This window comes from Sorex araneus, chromosome 10, assembly GCF_027595985.1.
Source record: "Sorex araneus isolate mSorAra2 chromosome 10, mSorAra2.pri, whole genome shotgun sequence".
Taxonomy (NCBI): Eukaryota; Metazoa; Chordata; class Mammalia; order Eulipotyphla; family Soricidae; genus Sorex; species Sorex araneus.
The window spans coordinates 14,243,712-14,267,419 of record NC_073311.1 but is presented as its reverse complement, the minus strand read 5'-3'; the positions used below and the strand labels follow the sequence as shown (position 1 = coordinate 14,267,419).

The following is a 23,708-nucleotide window of genomic DNA, read 5'->3' as shown; positions in this document are numbered from 1 at the left end:
GCGATGCACAGGGGTTACTCCTGGCTCTGCACTCAGGAACCACCCCTGGAGGTGCTCAGGGGACCATATGGGATGCTGGGAATCAAACCCGGGTTGGCCACGTGCAAGGCAAACGCCTACCCGCTGTGCTATTGCTCCAGCCCCAAGAAGTACTATATCTTAACTAGATTTTGGTAATAAAGTGAGCTGTGGTTTCCTCCCGACACACACCCAACTTCTGTTTGCTTGCTTTTTGTTTTATTGGGGCCACACCTGGTGCTTCTTAGGCTGTCTTCTGGCTCTGTGCTCAGGGATCACTCCTGAAGGATTTTGGGGACCATATATGATGGGGATCAAACCCAAGTTGTCCTGTAAAACTTCTCACCACTGTACTAACTCTCTGGAGCTTCCCTTTTGTCCCCAACTTTTCTTCTTATGAAATATTTACTTTTTCAGTTCAAAATACCAAAAACATTGACGTGCAGATACTTAGATAGCTAACATTACATACCAACATATCAAAAAGGAAAAATAGTTAGGGGACTTTATATTTACCTATGGATCCAATAAAGACATTGACATATTTTGTTTTATAGTGACACATTTTATTACAAATTTCTTTTACTTTGCACCCAATAGAAAAGAAGTTTGGAATTTATTTACAAGTACTATACATTTACATATATTACACAACTTAATGAATTTAGAGAAAAATGGCAGAGAAACAATATATAGGGAAGAAAATGCCTCTGTACACGGTTTATTACAGGCCTTAATGTTATTGACCCTCACTGTAGTAATAAATACAGTTTTATATTTACACATCTTATAAAACATCTCATAAATGTATTTTTTCAATTTCAACTTAAAACATCTGATCAAAATAAACATGCTTATATAAAAATAAATCTACCTAATCATCTTTTGGTTTAGTTGTATTGAAGCCAATGCAGGACGATAGAAGTTTGATTTCACTCTGAATTCATTTTTCGCACTATAGTGTTTAATAATTTTGCCTCTTAATATACCTAATGCATGCATAAAATATGGAATAGGCAGAGAAGTCATGTTCTTGACATCAGGTAGGCTGATCTAAAATAACACAGCTAAAACCAAGCTTAATAAACTGGATAATATGTCACTAAGTCTCTGTTGAGTCCAAAATGGTTTCAGGCATGCTTGCTAGAGTTACTAGAGGAATTATGAGAATTGGCGTCAGTGGATTTCATTTATGTTGCGTCTGCATTTGGTCATGATTTTAAGATGCACATCTCTCTAAATCAACCTCCTGTAAAAGAAAGTGCACTCACCCAGAAAAAAAATCCCAGGTTGCTTACCAACTTTTCACGGTATTACCATTGCCAGCAATGGACTTCTCTTCCGAGCTCTGGGCACCAAGCAGTTAAAAATGAATTAAGCTAGGCAAACCTCACCTGTACATGATTGCTTTAGTAGCCATGTAAGACTTTTAGTTCATCTTCCTTTAAAAATAATTGTTAGTTTGATTCCACTGTGGGTGAACCATCTAGAACTGATATCTCTGGTATCTCTGAAAATAATGTAAATATGTCAGTAAATAAAATAACTGACACATCTGAGTTAATAATGTCTCACATTGTCCATCCAGCAGAGGACCTGGGAGGACTCTTCCTGAGCAGAGACAAAAGAGGATGAAAAGAGCTCTGTGTGATCTTTCAGATGAATTCTTACTGATCACAACCTTTCTTTAGAAATATGGACCGCTTCAAGTCAAGTTCCTTAATATTTTCCCTCATCATTTCAGTTTTGAGTTTCAACCCCCTTCCTTTGGGTTACCCGCCTATCCTAAGCCCTCTTGCCCTCAACACACAACCTGAATCATCAGACTGCTGAATTTACAGAGAATCAGTGAAAATTTGGGGAATTTTTGCTTTTGTTTCTATTTTGGGGGCACCCCAGCAGTGCTCAGGGCTTACTCCTGGCTCTGTGCTCAGGGATCACTTCTGGTGTTACTCGAGGGACCAAAAATGGTGCTGGGGATGGGACCCGGGTTGGCTTACTCACTGTACTATCTCTCCATCCCTAGATTTTCTCTTTACTCTGCAGTAATCATAGGGATTCAGCTCTTTTTCCTAGTGAGATTTTTTTTTTTTTAAGCAAACAAACAAAAACATCAAGTTTCCATCAGTCCCTTTTCGCTGTCCTCACTCTCACGGTTCTGAAAACTTTTACCTATTTCTTAGAGACACGGAACAAAGGCCACCGAGGACAGGTGACAGCTCTCAGTCATTGGGTAAGCTGGGGGCGCGGCGGCAGTGGAAGGCAGGTCGTAGGCGATGCCGGCGCTGGCGAAGGTCACCAAGGCTTGGGTGGAGTCACAGGATTGCTTCTCCACGTCATCAGAATTAAGAGACATCAGGCTCAAGTGTTTGGATCTTGTCCAGAAGTGGCTTTGTTTGCCCCAGCTCCCCAGATCCTCCTTAAAATGGGGGTTGAAGAGGATGTAGAGAAGAGGGTTGAGGCACGCAGGCAGCGGGACGATCACCAGCAGGATGAACTTAATGACGTCAGGGCTGATAAACGTGAGGTTCAGCAGGGAGGAGAAAGACAGGAAGGCCACGGGGCAGTAGAGGATGCAGTTGGTGAAGAGCAGCAGCGCGATGTGCTTCACCATGGAGCAGTCCCAGGCGTTCTCCAGGTCGCCCTTCTCCAAGTTGCAGTAGAGCCTGGTGTAGGCGACGGTCATCACCAGGAAGCAGAGGGAGTTGAGCAGGACCAGAGCCACCATGTAGCCGGTGGCGCGGGGCTCCCCGAAGGGCAGCGGCAGGCAGAGGGGCGAGGCGCTGTACTCGCTGCCCCCCAGCAGGGGCACGGCGGCGATGAGCAGCGCCAGCGCGGCGCACAGCGCGACCACGGCCTTCAGGCCGGCCAGCGGGGCCTTCGGGTCCAGTTTGGTGGCGCTTTTCACCGACAGCCCCCGCTCCAGGGCTGCCAGGGTGAGCAGGAACACGGAGGACTCCGACGCGAACATGGACAGAAACCCGACCAGCTGGCACCCCACGCCCTGCTCCCACCGGGCACCGTGCCGGGCGAAGCTGCCGAAGGTGAAGGCGTCCACGCCGGCCAGCACGGCACTGGAGACCCCCATGAGCAGGTTCACGGCCGCTATGAGCCCGACGAGCAGCTTGACGGACGAGAGGTACAGCGGGGCCCGGAACACCGTGCAGGTCACCAGCGCGTTACACGTCAGGGCCAGAACCGCGATGGTCCACACGCCGATGCGGATCAGCCAGCTGCCGAACAGGTATTCGCAGAGTTTGAAGGGGCCTGGAGGTCCGAGGAAGAAGAACGGGCATCAAATTAGGGTTGGCAGTTTTTTGCTAAATTGCCTTCATGTTTCTCCTATTAAGACACCAATACAGTGAAGCCAGGAGCAACCGTGGTAATGCAGTGCACACGTCTCTCTGTATCTGTCTCTCCTCTCTCTCTCTCTCTCTCTCTCTCATCCCCCTTCCTCCCTCCCCCTCCCCCTTTCATTTTTTGGGTGTTTGGGCCACACCTGGTGGTACTCAAGGCTTACTCTTGCCTTTGTGCTCAGGAATCACTTCTGGTGTGTTTCCGGTGACTCAGACTGAAGATTGGTAGGCTGTGTGCAAGGCAAGCACCATACTCACTGTGTTATTTCTCTGGTCCCTGGTTACTATTTCTTTCTTTCTTTTGTTTTTCCTTTGTATTTTGAGCCACATCTGGCAGAACTCAGGGCTTACTCCTGGCTCTGTGCTCAGGGATTACTGCTGGTGGGTGCAAAGAACCATATGGGATGCCGAGGATTGAACCCTGGTTGTCTGCATGCAAGGCAAGCACCCTATCTACTGTACATCACTCCAGCCACACCACTATTTCTATTTCTTTTTTAACCTTTTTATTGAATCACTGTGAGATTACAAAGCTGTTCATGATTGGATTTCAGTCATACAGTATTCTGACATCCATCCCTCCACCAGTGTACATTTCCCAGCACTGGAGACACGTACATCACTTGCTTAAGGTCCTTCAACAGAAATGTTGGGGCCATTTATTAAAATTTTGTTTTGTTTTTGGGTCACATTTGGAGGTGCTCAGGAGCTACTCTTGGCTCAGGGCTCAGTCAATCATCCTTGGCTTCTAGCATATCCACCTGAAACTCATGAGCTCTACTTTCTTAATTTTTTTCCCTGGGGAGGGGGCCCACATCCAGTGACACTTGGTGACATTGTTGGGTACTGAACTGGGGTTGGCTGCATTCAAGGCAAGTGCCTTAACCCTCATACTATTCCCCCAAACTTATCTGTTTTTTTTATTATAGATATATTTTCAGAATGTTTTTGAAAAAGTCAGGAAAGCAGAGTAAGTGAATCCTAAAGGAAATAATCCAGATTGTTATAAGTATAAATTGCATGAGGATAAATCTGATGAGAGTTCATTCTTAGGTTTAAATTAGCATTCAGGGGAACAGAGATAGTACAGGGATTAAGGTACTTTCATTGAACGTGGCCAACTCCAGTTTGATCCTGGGCATGACATAATGTTCCCTGAGAACCGACAGACATAATTCCTGTGCAGAGGGTAGCCCCTGAGAACTGTTTTATGTGGCTTCCAAGCCCAACCTCACCCTCCCAGTCAAAAAATCAGATTTTGATGCATGGGAGCAAGTGAAAATCTAGTTGTTGAAAATGAAAAATCAACTTTTCCCAGGATTTGCAGGGATTGGCTATACCCAGGGGTGCTCAGGAGCTACTGCTGGCTCTTTGTTCAGGGGTCACTCCTTGTGGTGCGCAGGAGACCATGTATGATACTGGGGATTGAAACAGAGTCAGCTAAATGCCAAGTCTTAACTCCTGTGCTTTCTCTCTACATTCCACGCCCTCAACCCCCTTAAAAACTGACTCATGCTATTTTGAGGAAATGATTAGTGAAGTCAGGATATATAGATTTTAAAAAATCTATACAAACTATCATTTACTTTCACCAAAAACTATTTAGCAAATACTTAAAAAATCATGTTTAAGAATGAGTGATTCCCCGAAACAAGATGAGTATGAGTTCAGGCTAACTTGCTAATGTCATTTTGAAATAATAGGGACTTTCTTTCCCCAAGCGCTCCGTTGCCCTTTATTTTTCTCTCTAATTAAACTGTCTTTGAGACTCCCCTTCTGAATTCTTTCTGAGGTGAGCAAATCTGAGGGAACAGAGGTGGGGTCCTCTCTCTTGGCTTCAGGCTGCCAGATCCATCTCTGTAGCATTCAGAGATGGATGCAGAAGAGGCAATGGAAAGGCACCTTCTGGGGCCAACCCATGTGGCTGTTCATTGGTCACTCTGGTGCCCACTCTCCCTAAAATATGCTATTCTGTTCTCTTTTCTTATAAAAACCACTTCCTGTGACTATATAGGCAAGATGGTTACTTTTTTCCACCTGTCCCTTTGTTGTCAATAAACATCTTTCTCAATCTGTCAATCAATCAATCAGAGTATGGGGGGGTCTGAGACAAGGCTCAGTGGTAGAGTACCTACCTGACATATATGAGACCCTGGCTTAGATCCCTGGCACCAGGGGAAAATTTACCTATTCTTCCAACTACATGTTGGAGTCTTTAGTTTTCCTAAAATTGGAAGCAAAAAACTCACTATATTCTGATTTGCGATTCATTAATGTTTATTTTGGTGCCATGAATTGAGTTCCAGGCCATGTATATGAGAAGCATGTACTTTACCACCTGAGCGCCAGCTCTGGTCCCATACCCAAACATCCTGTTTATGAGTTTGTTTACTCCATGGAATGACTAGTGACATTTATGTTTCCCCATGAAGATAGACACTGAACAGCCCCAAAGATGCACAGATTTTGTGTTGCTGTATAGCTGGAATATGATCAATGGCCTCCAAGTTAGTATGTGTGTGTGGGTGGCGTGTGGTGGGGAGGGGGTGGGGTTTCTGTTGCAGAGGCTCTCTGATGCTCTGGAATGATTTCTGGTAGTGCTCAGGAAACTATACGCAGTATCAGGGATTGAACTCAGGTTGACCACATGCAAGGCAAAAGCCTTACCCTCCCCCCCCCCCCACAGGGCTATCTCTCTGGCCCTGCTGACACCACTCTCACCTGGCGAGGGTGAGCACTGCACCGAGTGCAGTGCTTTCAAGTCTTCCTCAAAGTCAAGCAGAAAATCCTCCAGGTCACGCTCATCTGCAAGAGAAGGACTGGGATAGTTAGTTCTGTTTCTCTTTCCCAGGGGCCCAAGCCCCTGAGAGCAGAGCCCTGAAGTGCCCCTGATGCGTGGCAGAGGGAACTGCTGGTCAGGCATCCCCCTGTTTCCTGGACTCTGGCTTTCTAACTGGTTGATGATGAAGTTGCCTTTGGATGTGCTTGTGCTACTACACGACAGAGCATCCCAGCAGCATAGAAGGGAAAGTGATCCCAGACCCCTGCTCAGAACATCCAAGCTTTAGTCGTTCTTGCTCCCTGGATCTCAGAATGTCCCACAGTGCATGGAGCTCAACGAGGGCTCAGTGAGCTCCTCTATTCAGTGTGAGAACCCCCCGAGCCAGTTTTCTAATGCTCAGCTGTGTTGGGTGGTGTTATCTGAGCATGAAAGGGAGAGTCAGACATAAGCAAGTTCCAGTCCATCCTGGGGGAATTCTGCTGTGCACTGCTGTCTGGCATTTAATATTTCTCTCCATGAAACAGGAGTTTTTGTGTTACGACACAACTTTCCAGAGATGCTGATATAATTGGTCTGGTGAGGAGCTTGCTCATCAGCAGAGAGTATTTGGCGCTCAGGGTCTACTCCTAGTTCTGTACTTGCAGGACCCATATAGCATTGGGGTCAGATTTGGGGCTCTGCATGCCAAACATGATGGCTCGGCCAGCTGAGCCATTTTTCTGGTCTCATGATCAGTATTTTTAAAAGCTACCATATGATTCCAGTAAGGGGGTCAAGGGTTGAGAATCACTGCCTTTCAAAATAAGCCCCAGGAAGGGCTTTGCTTCTCTTGTCTGTTATGTCCCGGTCTAGAACAGTGCCTGACATGAAAGGAACTCTGATCTATCTTTCTCTCTTTCTCTTTCTTTCTTTCTTTCTTTCTTTCTTTCTTTCTTTCTTTCTTTCTTTCTTTCTTTCTTTCTTTCTTTCTTTCTTTCTTTCTTTCTTTCTTTCTTTCTTTCTTTCTTTCTTTATTTCTTTCTTTCTTTCTTTCTTTCTTCTTTTTTCTCTCTTTCTCTCTTTCTTTATTTCCTTCCCTTTTTCTTCCTTCCTTTCTTTTTTTTAAGTGAATAAAAATAGTAGAAATTAGGGCCAGTGAAGCAGGAGAGAAAAAGAAAACCCACAAAAACAAGAACAAAGTAGGCACTGTGGCTTAAAACAAAAGATGTCAAGCAATAAAATATCAGTGATATGTGTGCAGGAAGAGATGCTATGAAAATGTGCAGACAGATGAAATCATACTTGCTTGGAATCAACAAATCATTAAGGTCCAAGGGAAGACAAGCCGGTCTGTTCAGATCTGTGCAAACTTGTAAAGTTGGCAGGAAAGAAAGGTGGGTGCTGCCTGGAGGTCTCATTACCGCAGGTGTGGTGTGAGGTGCATTGCTATGTGTTTAAGTCAGGTCTTCAAGGAAAGCCAAGTGCTTTACAGACATGATCTCATTTCACTTTCCTGACAGATGCCCCTCTGGGGGGTTAGGAGGAGAGAATGTTTCAGAATTAGTGGGGTAAGGAGTTGGATTCCTAAGATCTACTGCTGAAACAGAGGCATCTGAAATGCTTCTATTTTCTACTCCCCAAGGTCATAAGAATAGAAATAAACTTTATCTTTTGAAGAAAAAAAAATCCAGATGCATGTTTGAAAATAGTCTCTACAGGGATGAGATCCCTTTTGAACTTTATGGGAGTATTGATGTCAATATGAAAAATGATTCCTCTGGTTGCTATATGCTATGGGAGATCTATTATAAGTGCTTAAGAATTCACATACCAAAAAAATGGGTTCCAGGGGATGATTTACTGGCAAAAAAGAGCCTGATTTGCAAGCAGAAGACCATGAGTTTGATATCTGTTGCTAAGCATGTGCTAAACATGATTCTGGTAGCACTGCTGTCTAGTCTCCCTGACAGCAGTTAAGTGTGTGAGCTCTGGAAGGACCATAGCCAGGCATGTGTGAACATCACAGCCAAGCATGTGTATAGATGTGTATGAGAGAGAGATACAGGGTGAGAGAGAGAGAGAGAGAGAGAGAGAAAGAGAGAGAGAGACAGAGACAGAGAGACAGAGACCCAGAGACAGAGACACAGACACAGAGACAGACACAGAGACACAGAGACAGACAGAGACAGACAGTAAAACAGAGATCCTTGGGTTGCAGCATCAATAGCAGCAAAGGAAAAGGGGATGGAGAGATGGAAATCTAAATAAAAGAAAGAAAAAAAGAAAAGTTTTAGAATGAATCCCAAGGGAGCTTCCTCTTTGTCTTTGAGGCTTTAAAAAGTTGGGTGGATTCACAATTCCCAACATGGTTAGGTAGTCACAGGACTTGCTTATCTGGAGATCTGGCCTCTAATGACCTTACATATACAATTTTGTCATCATGACATAGTAGGTCCTACCTTGAACTTGAAACACTCCAGCATCTTTCTTATGAAGGTCATCCATACTGCCATTGTCGCCTTTGCTCCACTGATTGGAAATTTTATAGATATTCTCACATACGCCAAACGCACAGCACTGGTAAGCATAAGGCATTTCGATAACCCTTTAAAGTAATAAGAGCAAATGAAGAACACACAAAAATATAAATCACCATGTGTAATATTCAGGGCTGAAGAGATATCTCAATGGACTGAGCACAGGAGTGGTCGTGTGGAAGTCTGAGTTTGATCCCTTGTCACTGCATGGTGCTCTGAGCACTGCCTGTAGCGACACCCAAGCACGAAGCTAGGTATTACCCCGAGCACTGCTGGGTGTAGACGCACCACATAATATTCTTCTTGTGATAGATTCACTAAAAAGTTTATTTCACTAATTATCTCTTTATATTTTAGCTTAAATAATCTAAAGTATAAATTATGTGAACAAAGACGTTCATTATAGTAACAATAGTAATTAAAAGTTATTAGTATGAAACACAATTGCTAAAGTTTAGTGTTAGGTATATTAGATTATTTATCACATTCTTTGTGTTTAAAATTTATTAGTTTAATAAAAAGGTTAAAAATGATTGCTCAGAAAATTGTAGTAACTGTAAAAAATATTTATGAACAACATGCAAGTGAAGGAAACATGATGTAAATTTGCGTTCATACTGTATTTCTTTCTTTTTTTTTTTTTTGCATCACACCCGTCAATGCTCAGGGGTTACTCCTGGCTCTGCACTCAGGAATCACTCCTGGTGGTGCTCAGGAGACAATATGGGATGCTGGAAATTGAACCCGGGTTGGTTGCATTCAAGGCAAATGCCCTACCCGCTGTGCTATCGCTCCAGCCCTGTATTTCTAGCACAAACACACTACAAAAAAAGTCTTGAAGGTAATAACATGGACATTGTTTAGAAAGTACATTTAGGTTTTTTCCTTCTTCATTTCAATATTTCTTTCAGTGTTATATAAAATATGTAAAAAAGTATCACTGTATCACTGTCACTGTCATTCTGTTGCTCATCAATTTGCTCGAGCGGACACCAGTAAGTAACATCTCCATTGTGAGACTTGTTGTTACTGTTTTTGGCATATGAAATATGCCACGGGTAGCTTGCCAGCCTGTAGTTTTATATTTATATATGTATAGTTATATAAAGAAAATTATATAGAGAGAAGTTTTCAGGGATTCTTTACTGATAATAAGCATAGCAGGTTTTAAAGAGCATTACTTCCTCGAGCAAATATTAATTCAGTACATTTTATCAGAACATACACACAAGCTAGATGAATTAGAAAACGTAAACAGGAGTATGATAATGTTATAATGTTATTTAATTACATGTCTTTGTTTAGATCCCATGGATCAGTGGTTTTTAAACTTTTTCCATGAACCCTCTGATTCCGGGAGGCATCTTTGCAAAAGAAAGGAAATATGGTCAGGAAGATCTATTCTCCCACTTCAGGGCTTGTCCTAACAATGCCCAAGGGAGGGGGGACTTGAGGGCATGAAATGCAATTCAAAAGGGTCCTATGACCTCATAAATTTTGAAAACCACTATAACACGTCTGTTATTTCACATGACCACAAATGTATCTTATTAGTTTTAATGACAAACTCACTTGAGTTCTGGAAAGTTTTCAGATGATATCAAGCTCTGTAAGGCATGATTTCCTGTTAATTTTAAGTGAGTTAAACCATGTAACCCGGTTACAGGAAAGGACGACAGGCGGTTGGACGATAGGTCCCTGCAAAACATCAAACAGCAATTGGCTTTTAGTCTGTTAGCATAAAACGTTTATGTTGAAAAAGCAACCAAAGGGTGATTACACTGCTCAATAAAAACTGAGCAGGATCCTTATTGTTATTGGTCAAAGTTGCCATTTTGGTTTTAGCTCCTGAAAAATTTTTAATATTTAATCAGAACTGCGGAGAGTTGGGGGAACATTTCAGTGGCATCTAAATGGTGATTTATACTGCAATACTCAGCTTAATTTTCCTAGGTGGGCACAACTAAAATCACGGGAAGGTATTATACTTAATTTCAAAAGCGATGCTGGGCTGGGAAGGTAGTAGGGGAATTAAGGTGCTTGACTTGCACAGAATCAACCCTGGTTCAATCCTCAGCAACACACGGTCCCTCAAGTACCTCTTCGATCAATCCCTGAGCAGAGCCAAGAGTGGCACCTGAGTACTCCCAGCTGAGACCCATAAAACAAACAAACACAACATAGCAAAAAAAACCCAAGAGTGATGCTGATTAGATTGTTAGGGGTGAATATAGGTGTGTGTCTCTATGCCCTTCCTTCTTTCTCTAACATCTGTCAGATCAGCCCCTTATCTCTATTAAATAAAAGAGAAGTGGAAAGAGGGAGAAGTAGAAAGAGAGGTGGAAAGGGGTGAAAATAAAAGAAGAGGAATAGAAAACTTTTCTGTCAATTAGGATGCAAATGCTAAGACAAAACGCCTTATATTTTATTTTTTTTTGTTTCAGGTTTCACCAAGTTGTGCTCAGGGATGACTCCTGGGTCTATGCTCAGGGATCACTCCAGCTAGGGCTTGAGACTCTGTATAGTGCTGGGGATAAAATCCAGCCTGGCTGCATGTAAGGCAAGTACCTAACCTGCTGTACAATCTCTCCAGAGCCCCAAAAACTTTTAGAATGAAATTGCCATTGTAGTCCAGTCCACCTGATCACTCAGCGGAAATGGAATTATCCTGGTAGATAATTGATCTGTCACACAGAGCTTCAATGATCCACCTAGGGCCTTGTCGGGCCGGACAGGGAAGGGGGATCTTCTCTGGTCCAACAGGACTCTTGAGCTGAAAATGTCAGGGGAGTTGAGCACAGTGTATTTTCGGCTTCTTCAGCAAAACCAATGTATTTTTACTTTTGTTTTATTTTTCTATTCGAGGCATGATTTACAATGCTCTCAATGACAGGGTTTTATGCATACAGTGTTCCAACTCTACCTGTGTCTGCTTCCCTCCAGAATGGGAGGGGACCAATGCATATATATATATATATATATATATATATATACACACACACATATATATACATATACATATATATAATGCATATATATATATGTTTTAAAAATAAAACCTATGGCTCCCAGTTGTTAAAAGTATGTATTAAACAAGTAATCAAATACTCACAGCTTTCTCAGAGATGGCAAAGTAGAAAATGCATCAGGGTGAATATTAGCAATTTTGTTCCAAGCTAAATTCCTATTTTTAGAAAAAGGTAAATAAAATAATTAAATGAAAAAAAAGATATGAGTTTAACATATATTTGTATACATATGTATATATATACACACACACACACACACACACACACATATATATATATATTCTTCTTTCTTTCTCCATATATATCTTCTACCAAGATTTGCTTTCCATTTAGGGCAAGAACAATTAGCAAGTCACCACCCTTCAGACAAAGACAGTCAGAGTATAAAGTGATTAAAGAGAAAATTTCTAGTTAACCTTGTTTAAACCAATTAAGGAAAAGTTATTCAGGTGGATATCAGTTTTTCTTGACTCTTGCTAAAAAGTTAACCTCAGCATAGTTGTAAAAGTTTATTGGGGTTGTTCTGAGATGAGGTGGGAGGGGAGGGAGGGACAGAGACAGGAACTTCTGCGACCTTGTCTTCTTCTGTCTAGACAAGAAAGTAAATTTTAAACCCTAGGAAGTCTCTAGATATGTCATAAAACTCAGTAAGACTTAGTGCGCGGTGCCCATGTATTTCAGGCCCTAAGAGGAATACAGAAATATTCTCCCTCCCCCCCATCCCCAATTCCCACTGAATAATAGACATTTAAATCTTAGCCGAGGAGTTAATGTATGTTTAGGAACCTTTTTTGATGACAAAGAAAATCTGTAATTTGTGGATAAATACCGGTTGCTGGCACGCATATTACAAAATATAGATAATTTGGCTGGAATATCTATCTGCACTTTGTTTTAAAAAGGAGCAATGAACTTCTAGCTAGTATTTTAAAATGCTCAGTAAGGGTAACTTAGGTGTAGACATTTGAGTAAATAGAAAGTAATCATATAATTCCATTTCTGTAGTGCTGGCAAGTCATTAATTTATGGCCTTGGGCCCTCTGACTATCTTAGAGAAATGGTTTTCACAGACTCTTGGCATTCTCATTTGCCGAGCCCCCTATGCGGAAGAAGCTGGCAGGTTTATTCTTCTAAGCCTTTCATTGATCCCAGAACAGAAGAAAAGTGCAGCTAACGAGGGGAATGACACGGAAAGACTGTGAGAAGTACACATGGCAGTCAGGTGACTGACAACACTGTCTTCTGTTGAGCCGTTCATAAAACATGTGTCCAGTGAGTGTCACAAATCATGCCATCTGTTATACGTAGGTGAGTTTCAGAGAGAGTAATACCAGCAGTGTAGGTCAAGTCCTGCCATGGGGCTTTGTTTCAATTTAATAGGGTTTTATGGAAACGTGGGAGAACTTTCTTGTTCAAAGAACCATCCTTCCCTGGCTCCACGTTGGCCTGCATCCTGGAGGAGGCATTTCCCCTGGCTTGCTGCGTAGGGCCGGCCCTGAGGCGAGCAGCTGGATTCCCAGTGCAAAGCCCCCCAGGAGAGACCGGGTGGGGCACATGTGGTTCACTATCCCAGTTCTGGAATTGTGTTCCTGCCCTCTCTGGGCCTCAGCTGGTCCTGGAGTTTGGAAATCCCATTTCCTCCCGGCGTCCCTTCAGCGCCAGTGTTTGTCTTGCTGTGGGTTTCTGCTCCACACCCCAGCCTGCTCCCGGGCCACACCGGCCTTTAGGCCTCTTTGAGTGAACCATCTGCTGACTGACTGGCAGCGGGCAGACAGCAAATGGATGAACAACTTTGGAATTGATTCCAGGACAGAATCACGAGCAAAAGCTTGGTGTTTCCATAGCAAGCACTTGTACAAAATCCCACAAAATGATATATAGTGTTAAGAAAATATTTGGGGGAGCCTCCCCCTCACCCCTCCCCGCAGACTTCCCTGTGTTGGGAAGGTACAGGAAGGCAGTACTCACAGTGATCTGAGGCCAAACAACTGTTGGAATGTCTCAGCTTTAATTTCCGAGATGTCATTATGTCGGAGGTCACTGGAACGATAGAGTCCAAAGACTGATTTCAGAATGTCCAGTTTAAAAAAAGAGACTTTTGAGAACCAAAAAATAAAAATGTAGTCTAGGTAATGTAGTTACAATTAAGTCTTAACGTTTATGATTTTGATATGCAAAGTTACTGCACCTTCACCACTAACGAAGTGCCCCAGACCCTCCATCACTGTCCCCATGTCACTTCTAGTACACCTCCTCCCTCCCAACCCTTCAGAGAACTTACATACTCCTAATCAAGGGTACAGCTGAAGTCCGACTATCAAGTGATCAAAACAAAAAAATATTGCTTTGTTGGGGCTAGAGCCATAGAACAGTGGGCAGAGCATTTGCCTTGCATGCAGCTGACCCAGGTTTGATGTCCTGCATCCCCTATAGTTCCCCCTGAGCCCGCCAGGAGTGATCCATGAGTGCAGAGCCACGAGTACGCCCTGAGCATCATCAGGTGTGGCTCCCCACCCTCCCTCCAAAAAAACTCAACAAATTTGTTTCGTTTTAAGATAACACCCTCATGTATACACCTCTCTTTCCCAGCAGCTGTTTGTTTGCCTGGTGGATCTGAAACCTTGTCCCAAACACCATTCAGACTCTTGGAGAATGGCTCTGATGGCTTTGTCTGGGGACCCTTTCTTATATTCTCTGAGTGTTTTTAGGAGAATCAAACCAGTTCCTGTTACAGACTGATTTTTACCTACTCCCTTAATCACCCAAAGGCTTCAGGGAGAAAGGACAGATGATTAATAGCATTTTGACCAAAAGCAACTATGACCTTATAACAATACAGGTGAAATTTTGAGGAGGTAAATGTTAAAAAGGAAGTGCTAAAATGTTTCACACATAATGACATCTCAGTTATATCAAACAGACCTCCTCTAAGGATGACTGTTGGAAACAAACCTATAAATGAACCCAAGTGCCTTCCTCCTAATAAATAATAATACTACTCATTATATACTCAGGATAAAAAAATTCCAAAGCTTAAACTAACCCAGTTTATTATTACCCCAAGTTTGGTGGGAGGAAAAAATTGAATGCGTAAGAAATGAGTTGCTTAAAGTGTGGTATAAGGTAAAATAATATTATCTATGTTGCCCAACTTTATAGCTATTCACTGCAGTCACACCAGTGTGTATGAGGCAAAGTGTCTCCTGAGAATCAAAAGCAAACCAGTGACTCCCCAAAATGGAGTTTTGGTCTTGTGTTTTTTTTCATAGGAAACTTAAAGATCCTTATGGACATACATTTTCTGGAGCTTTTGGCAGATGGAAAAACTGGGTAAATCTTCTAGCAGGTTGTAAGATAGGTCTCTGAAAAACAAAGAATAATACAGAAAGTCTGTTACATATTAATCATAAGGAAACATGCTATGCTCTTCTTTCCCTTTCAAGATGGTCTATCGTCTCAAAAGTCTGAATGCTCCCTAACCCTGGCATGCAGCAGGTAATCCCAGACATTATTGGATTAAGCAATAAAATGAAATATTTACTGAAATGTAACTATTAGATGTCCTTAATTAATTTAAGTAATTTATGATGATTTTATTTATATTTTGTTAGTGATGATCTATAATTTTCTAGCTATTATCTTACTGAAATAAATACAAATTAAATTAAATAATTGTGCCCCTGTTTCTAAGAGCTGCTATGTCCTTACAGCTATGAGAATCATTGTTGGTTCTTTTCCAATCAACTTAAAAAAAACCAAAAAACCCAAAAACCAGAAAAGCTCAACCGTTTAGAATATAGCACTAACTTTGAAAGCAATCATTATGAAGGGTAAGAAATCTAAGAAAGTTTTCAGCCAAAACTCAACAAATTTTGGAGTAACAAAAACATCTGGACATATTTAGAGTATAATATAACTAATCTAAAACAAGCCATGGTAATTTGCAGAAAGCTTAGAGAAGAAATCTGGTAGATAAAGTAACATAGATATAAAAAAAATCTTGTGTCATGTTTTAAAAATTATCAGCTAATCAACTAACACATTTTCATGCCTGATTCTAATTCTTAAAACCAGATCACCACTATGCAACTGAAAAATTTATAGTGCCTAAGAGACTTTTAAGTTATTTTATTCTTATAGTTGATCATTTAATTCTACATTTATTGAATAAATGGAATTGAGATAAAAATATAGTTCATTTGCTACATATCAATAATTCTTCAGAAGCTGGTAGCAAATGCAAATTTGTAGTTTATATACTAGAGATGTTAAGGACCAAAGCAAACCAAGCCAAATAAACAAAGACAGAACACCTCTAATCATACCTCTTACCACATCTATCCCTACCAACATGTGAGTGTTTTTGAAAAGTAGTGAATGAGATAAAGTGGAAGCATGTTGTCCATCATAATTTGGCTTGCTCTTCTCCATAGATGGCAAGGGAACAAAGCTTTCCTGTATACCTCTTAGTAGCTGGTATACAAACCTATGTAAAGATACAACTTCTAATAATTTTCATAGCTAACATTGATCAAATTTTCATTGCACACAGACATCACAATTTTGATTAAACTGAAATACTTTCATTGAATCCTTGTGGTCTTATAAAGGAGACACTATACAATGCAAAATAACCTGCCTAAGATCACCAATTAGCAAAGGTGAAAAGCTGTGTATTGCCAAGTAAATCACAAGAAGGTAAAGTTACTTGAAGCAAAATCATTTCTGTAGAGTAAAATGCTCTCATGTAATCTTAGTAATTAGAGGATGGTTTATGACAGAGGGAGTGCTCAAATTTATTTTATTTTTACTTTTATTTATTTTTTTGCTTTTTGGGTCACACCTGGTGATGCACAGGGGTAACTCCTGGCTCTGCACCCAGGAATTACTCCTGGAAGTGCTCAGGGGACCATATGGGATGCTGGGAATCGAACCCGGGTCAGCCTCATGCAAGGCAAATGCCCTACCTGCTGTGCTATCACTCCAGCCCCAGGAGTGCTCAAATTTAGATGTCCAGAATGTAAAGCAGAATACAGTGATGGTCAGTCAGCAATTCCACTCAGAGTAGCCCCAGCTGAGCACTGCTCAGTACTAATTGGGAGAAGGAAGGAAGGAAGGAGGGAAGGAAGGAAGGAAGGAAGGAAGGAAGGAAGGAAGGAAGGAAGGAAGGAAGGAAGGAAGGAAGGAAGGAAGGCACGCAGGCAGTAGGTAGATGACAAGAATTAACAATGCCTGATGTTCCACGTGCTAGTATAAGTTTTGGAAATATGTTAACTCATTTAATCCTGATGGAGATCATCTGACTGAAGGAAATAGGTACGAATCTATTTTCCCAGTCCTGATTAGGAAAAGAAGACCTGGAGGGAACAAATAACACACTTAAGAGGGGACAAACAACACTCTGACCCAGCCAAAATGGGTTCCAGTGATTTTGTTTTTGATTAATCTGCCAAGCAGCCTCCACTGATACCGTTTCTAAACTTGGGAGACCAGAGGGTCACTGTGTGTGGCATCAGGGAGCTGCAATTAAGCATGGGTTCCCTATTGATTAATTACAGGGCAAAGCTCTAGTCATGATATGGAGCCAGTTTCCTCAAAGAAATGAGGATAATTATACCGATTCTGGGTATGGTAGGTGGAATTCCAAGATGGCTCTTTAAGATTTCCATGACCTGGTATACAGGCAGGTATTTCATCAGTCTGCATTTGAATTTGGACTCTTGACATGTGGCTTTGACAGATTAACTTCCTTCATGCACAGTTTTCTCATCTGTTCTGTACCTCATGGGTTGATTGGTGAAGAAGAGGAGAGATTGGCTCTGCATCCCCTTCCTTTATATGTGTGTGACAGACTACAAAGTTGTTATTTCATGCTAATATCCTGCATCACATAACAGCTGAGGGGTGGAGTGATGGAGTGAGCTGGGGAGAGGGGAGGGCAGATTCATCAAGGCAGACATTTCCATCCTTGCACTTAACATCTGTGGTGCTGCCTGTAGTCCTGCTACTGCGCAGAGACTCTGGTAGAATTGCAGGCATTGAACTACCACAGAGGTCTGTTATGTGAGAATAGAGCCAGAGTAAGAGACTACGTGTCCTTTCATTAAGGGCCAATAAATGCTTGAGTGGGAGGTGAGGAAGAAACTGAACATGAAAGGCAAAACAAGGCTCTTCAATTTCCTATTGACTACTTTCTGTAAAACATGGGAAGGACAGAAGAAAAAGCCCCGATTAAACGAAATAACATATGAAAGCTGTTTAGGTATTATATAAAATATTAGAAGACAGCACCCACAACTATACTGGAAAAATGTCTAGTTGCCCTTTATGAAGGACTGTGTGGGTATGTAACTTGATTTTTTGTTTTGAATCCATATTGGATTTTTTTGATCTACTAAGTTACCTTTTCTTTCTCTGCACAATCATTGAGGGGGAAGGAAAGCTATTTTGGGTTGCTCATAGTCCACTTTCTGAAAGAAAATCTTCCAAGAGAAGATTGTTTGGGACTTGGAAACAAAAGATGCAATGCCATCTTTGCCAAGGTCACAGCTGAGTACCACTTCCCTGGCCAGAGCAGGCACAAGAGACCTGACCTTCTGGAGACCTGCAAGGAAAGAACTTTCTCCCTTTTAAAGGGTGATTGAAATAATGTCTACCATTTCACCCCTAGATGGAAGTTGCCTGTTTACACAACATTATTGCCTTACTGATACGCACAGCACTTGGAGATTAGGTAACTGATTGCAGACGGTTTGAGGAAGCGATGAGATCTGTGCTCCAGTTAAAGTCCTGTTGAAACACAAACCAGACACAGTTCTTCTATTCAGGCATCAGGCAGTGGCATATTTTCATCAATGACATTAAGCCCGGTCAGGGTTTGGGGCTGTCCAAGTTCTGGGCAGAGTCGGAGCCTGCTTAGGTACTTACAGACTCTCTAGGCTTGCAGTTCCAGTTAAATCAGGAAATTCAGTGATTTGTGAGGCTCCATTCAAAGTCCTAGAAAAAGGAGTACATGAGTATTATTGGGAGAAGATTCTAAAAAGGGTGCTTTTTTAACTGCCATTTTCAAAGTACTTCAACTTATAATATTCATTTGGTCTTCATAGCAACACTCTGAAGGGAAACTGATCTATAAGAGAAATAAAAACTTACAGTGTTCTTAGCTCAGGTAAATGTTGAAAAGCAGCTCTTCCAACAAGCTGAATGGGGTTATCATAGAAATGTCTGAGAAAATTCAAACACAAATGTCTGAGTGTAAAACTTGAATGATAAATGAATATCTGTTCAAATTTTCAACAAATACATTAAATTTATGTATGTGATTTTGATTATATGCATGCTATAAAACATTACTGATCACTTGGTTCCAGGAAAACCTCAAAAGGTTCTTTTGCTTTTTATACTTTACTTTTGTTTTTTGGGTCATACCCACTGGTGCTGGGGAGCTACTCTGTGTTTTGTGCTCAGGGGTCACTCCTGGTGCTTGGGGAAGGGCTCAAACCTGGGCTTCCTGCATGCAAAGAATGCACTCCATCCATGGAACAGTTTCTCTGGTCTTCAAAAATGTTTTACACATATTATGGCACTTTTTGTAAAATATCCTACTCTATAAAATAATTTCTGACATCAAGGCAGATGATCATATTTACTAAGAAGAAAAGCCAGCAAACCGTCAATAGTTTTACGTAAACATATTTCTTGGGTAAGGTGAGGCAGGGAGATAATGGTTCATTGGGCCGAACCCAGGGTGTTAGCATGCTTTGTATGCTGGTGCCCTGGGTTCCATCCCAAGGTTTGGTCTCCCAAGTGCCACGCCTGGAGAAACCCTGAGCTGCTGCTGGGTATGACCCCCAAACAAAACACACACATGTTCACACACGATCTATGTCTGTGGATGGGGTGGGTGTGGGAAGGATGGCTCAAAGAACTGGAGCGTTTGCTTTGTACATAGGGGTCCCAGGTTTGATTTCTGGCACAACATGGTCTCCAGAGTACTACAGGGTGTGGTCTCACACACACACACACACACACACACACACACACACACACACACACACACACAATCTTTCTTTGTCTCCTACATCTGTGTAATATCCAATGGATGAGTAGTAAAAATGTCATTTAAGATGTTGGCAATTATTTCATTAGTTAAAGAAAGATAAAGTACAATATATCTACATACAGGTTAAACCTTTGGTTGTATTGTGTGTGTTATGTGTGTGTGTGTGTGTGTGTGTGTGTGTATGTATGTAAGAGGGAGGTGTGGTGGTATTGTTGGTCATCAAACCCAGGGCCTCACACATGCAAGGTAAATGCTCCTCCACTGAGCTCTATTCCCAGTCCCTCTTTGATCGGATCTTATCATAATATAAACAAGGTGCTTCTCAAATTATCTACAGAGAAAAGAGCTATTTAGTGTGTTATGTAATATTACAACAAACAGATTAGTTATTACTCTAAAAAAAAGATGCTATTAGAACTTAAAATATTTTGTTTACTTTTGTAATGGTATTTGTTGTTTTGTTTTGTCTTTTGTTTTGGTGGCTATACCCAGTAGTGCTTAGGGGTTACTCCTGGCTCTGTGCTCAAGGATCCCTCCTGGCAGTGCTCAGAGGACCATATGTGTCGCTGGAAATGAATCAAGGCCAGCCACGTGCAAGGGAAATGCCTTAATCTCTGTCTTATCTCTCTGTTTCTTCCTCACATCCTGCAGTACTCAGGAATTGCTCCTAGAGGTGCTCAGGGGACTGTGAGGTGCTGGGTTGTAGGTCTGGAGAAGGATAAAATGTTCCAGCTTTACAGAAGTTTGAAATTAGGTGGGATAAAACAAATGACATTATCTCACTTTATAGTTGATAATGTGTGTGTGTGTGTGTGTGTATGTGTGTGTGGTGTATGCTGTTTCTCTCATTCTTCCAAGAAAAACCTTAGACTCTGGTACTCTGACTAGTTTATTATCTTCTAGAGCTTTAGTTTTCTAATTTGTTAAACTGACTATAGAGTTTAGTTACATCAAATGAGCTAAAGCATATGAAAATTAGGTGCAATATCCTAGCCCTTGGTATCTTATTTCCCATTGGACTAAATAATGGCAAGAGAATGAGAGTTAGAATATAGATCTTGTTATTAAAACATGGAGTTTTCCTCATAATATTCATTCTCCCTTACCTGATTATGTGCTTATATGTGTATAATTGCATCCATGTATACATACATATATGTACATTGGATACAAATATACACATCCTTGTATGATAAAGCCCAAATACCACAAATACAAATAAGACTCTATGGGCTTTCAGGAGAGAATTCTCCCAAGAGATTAAGAACAACTTCATGGGGCTAGAGAGATAGCACAGCAAGTTAGGAGTTGCTTTGCATGTCTTGGATCCCAGGTACCACATATGGTCCCCTGAACACTGTCAGGAATGATTCCTGAGCACAGACCCAGGCGTAAGCTGAGTGTGGTCCTCGCCACCAAGGAAAAGAATAACTTCATGAGAAAAATGTCATGAGAAAACAGAATTTTATTTTTATGGGAACACTCCAGGGGGCTTGAATACTACACCTTGTTTAGTGCTTGGGGTACCATGTTCTAGATGGAATCTGCTTAGCATGTACTCTAGTCCTTCTGGAGTGATCTTCCTGCCCCAGGAAGAATTTTGGCAAGTATAGAGAAGGGGTTGACAAAGAAAGAGCTTTGCTGTGTGAATTTGCCTAGATGGCTCGGAGATTCACTTATAGCCACATAAGGCCTTGGTTATCAGCATAGGGAGTCAGTGTTCAATGTGGGCAGACCATCCTGATGTAGGTACAGTGGCTGTAGTGATGACCAGGATAGTGGGAGAGGCAGGGACAAAAGCCTTCCACAGACTGGTCAATGCTAGAGGTAATGGCTCCCAGGGTGGAGGGTTGCAGTAGGGATGAAAAGGAGTTATGGAGATGATGGGAACTACAGAGTTAGAAAGGTTGGATGGGTGGGTGGGAAGTTTATAGAAACCAAGAACATGGGGGTGGGAACAGAATTTGGGGCGACAGTGACAAAGATCGAAACAGAGGCAGAGGACCAGGAAGGTTGCAGGGAGAAAATGGCAGCATCAAATCCAGATAGAAGTGTTAATAAATTTTAAGGGTTGCTAGTTTTCCTCAAGGGGCATTAGCATATCAAAAGGGTGATTAAGAAAATAGTCCTGTGACTGCAGGGAAAAAGAGCAAAGGCAAAGCAATTTGGCAGCCTCTTACTATGTAAATGCACTCTAATGAGGACTAATGTTTATTGCCAATAAACTTTAAAACCCTGAGTTTGCCAACACACCGCCAGAACATTTCAAAAATGATGAATGGTTTAATTTTTTTTTTCCCCAGTTGTCAGGTCTAATTTGAACTCTAGCTCATTTGTGACAAATGATACAGGCTTCCAGTAAGCCTCTCAATCAAGTTGGCACAGAATGAATGCCCACTCTATGGTGGCCCTAGAGTCATGCTCCTTCTCTCCTCTCCTCTGTGTTTGAGACACCTCACCCAATCCCAGGACCCCAAACCTCCACATGCCCCCAGATCCCGAGGCTCTATAACTAACGCCCAGCTTACTAACTAGATATTTTCATCTTCTCACTTATCTCGTGATCAATCTTGTATCTGTACTAAATGTAAAACATCAAATTAAAGATACTTTAGGTTTTAGCTCTATTTTATGCTGTTACAACATATAAATAATCATTATAAGTATTTTTCTAGAACTCCTTTCCAGAATTATATCCTAGTTTGTATAATGTGGCTCAAAGCTTGGGCTGGATAATGAATGGATACAGAGACTTAGCATATAGCAATATTCCTCTCAATGTACGAGACTCAGTCTCTGGTACTGGAAAAAAAGAAAAAAGAAAGAAAGAAATTGGTTGGAGTCTATTTTTCTGTGCTCTTTGCATGTAATAAGACAGATGCTTACATTTTTGCATGATTGAGGAATAATTGACATATAAAAACCATGAGGTATTTAAAGTATCATCATGATTATTTGATCTTCACATGCATTGTGAATGGATTCCCATCATCTAATTAATTGATACATCCATCAAACTTTTTTCTTTTTGTGGAAGAACACTGACTATAATAATCTATATTTCTAGGCTACTTGGGTCCAAGTTATGAATACTTTGAGTGACCTGGGCATTGATGCTTTAAAAATAAATTTTCTACTTCAGAAATTAATTTTTATTTCATTTTATTCACAAATGTCAAAGGATTACTGTGGAGTTTGACAAGGCATCTGACTCTACCAAGCATACAATGCATGCTGACCTTAAAAAAAATACATGTTATTTCAGAATGAAAAATTTATAAAGATCTATGACTGCTTACATTGTAATAAGAGATGGGTTGCCGACAAATGCTTTCTCAGGTATGGACTTGATATTGTTGCTATGAAATCCTCTAGAAAGAGACAAAAACCAATTTTTAGAAAACAGTATATGGAGTAAAATGATCTAATAATTCGTCTCTCTAACCCCAGTGGTGATAATGCACACCTTTAGTATCTAAGGGCAAGCTTAATTTCTCTATGCATATTGAAATTTACATACCCTCATGTACTCTCTAGGAGAAAAGAAATTGCAAACCACTGTTTTGTAAAAGGCGAAAAATTTATATGATCTGAAGAGAAACCAGAGTATGCAAACCACAATTTTGAAAGAGGAGTAAAGAACCAGAAAATAGTAACTATGCCTTATGGAAACTAACAACCTAATGTTATAAAGAGGAAATTCATTAATTCATATCCACTATGGCACCACTGTATAGCAACTTGAGTCATTGGGAACCTTTTTTGGGGGGAAGATTATGATGACCCCTTTGGAAGCTAGAAGAGAAAATTGCCTTAAATTGCACTGAGGCTGAGGTTTAAATAATCTCCTTATGAAGAGGAAATTTCTTGAGCTCATGGAAGGTGCCCCAGCTCAATGAATCTGTACTAGCAAGTGGATTCTCATCTGTTGGTGTTCATGCCTGA

General features: G+C 41.2%; 1 protein-coding gene across 2 annotated transcripts in view; it reads right to left on the bottom strand.

The window, feature by feature from the left end:
- Positions 1-576: 576 nt before the first annotated feature.
- LGR5 (leucine rich repeat containing G protein-coupled receptor 5) overlaps positions 577-23,708 on the bottom strand; it is a 136,107-nt gene continuing 112,975 nt past the window's right edge. For both annotated transcript variants that reach the window (XM_004602671.2, XM_055118604.1), the window contains exons 8-18: positions 23,063-23,134; positions 18,854-18,925; positions 18,629-18,697; positions 18,419-18,490; positions 14,998-15,063; positions 13,670-13,741; positions 11,785-11,856; positions 10,245-10,370; positions 8,595-8,740; positions 6,096-6,179; positions 577-3,285 (exon numbers count right to left, since the gene is read on the bottom strand). In XM_004602671.2, coding sequence (XP_004602728.1) covers positions 2,198-3,285; positions 6,096-6,179; positions 8,595-8,740; positions 10,245-10,370; positions 11,785-11,856; positions 13,670-13,741; positions 14,998-15,063; positions 18,419-18,490; positions 18,629-18,697; positions 18,854-18,925; positions 23,063-23,134 — 1,939 coding nt within the window. In that variant the 3' untranslated portion in view covers positions 577-2,197. The remainder of the gene's footprint in view (positions 3,286-6,095; positions 6,180-8,594; positions 8,741-10,244; positions 10,371-11,784; positions 11,857-13,669; positions 13,742-14,997; positions 15,064-18,418; positions 18,491-18,628; positions 18,698-18,853; positions 18,926-23,062; positions 23,135-23,708) is intronic.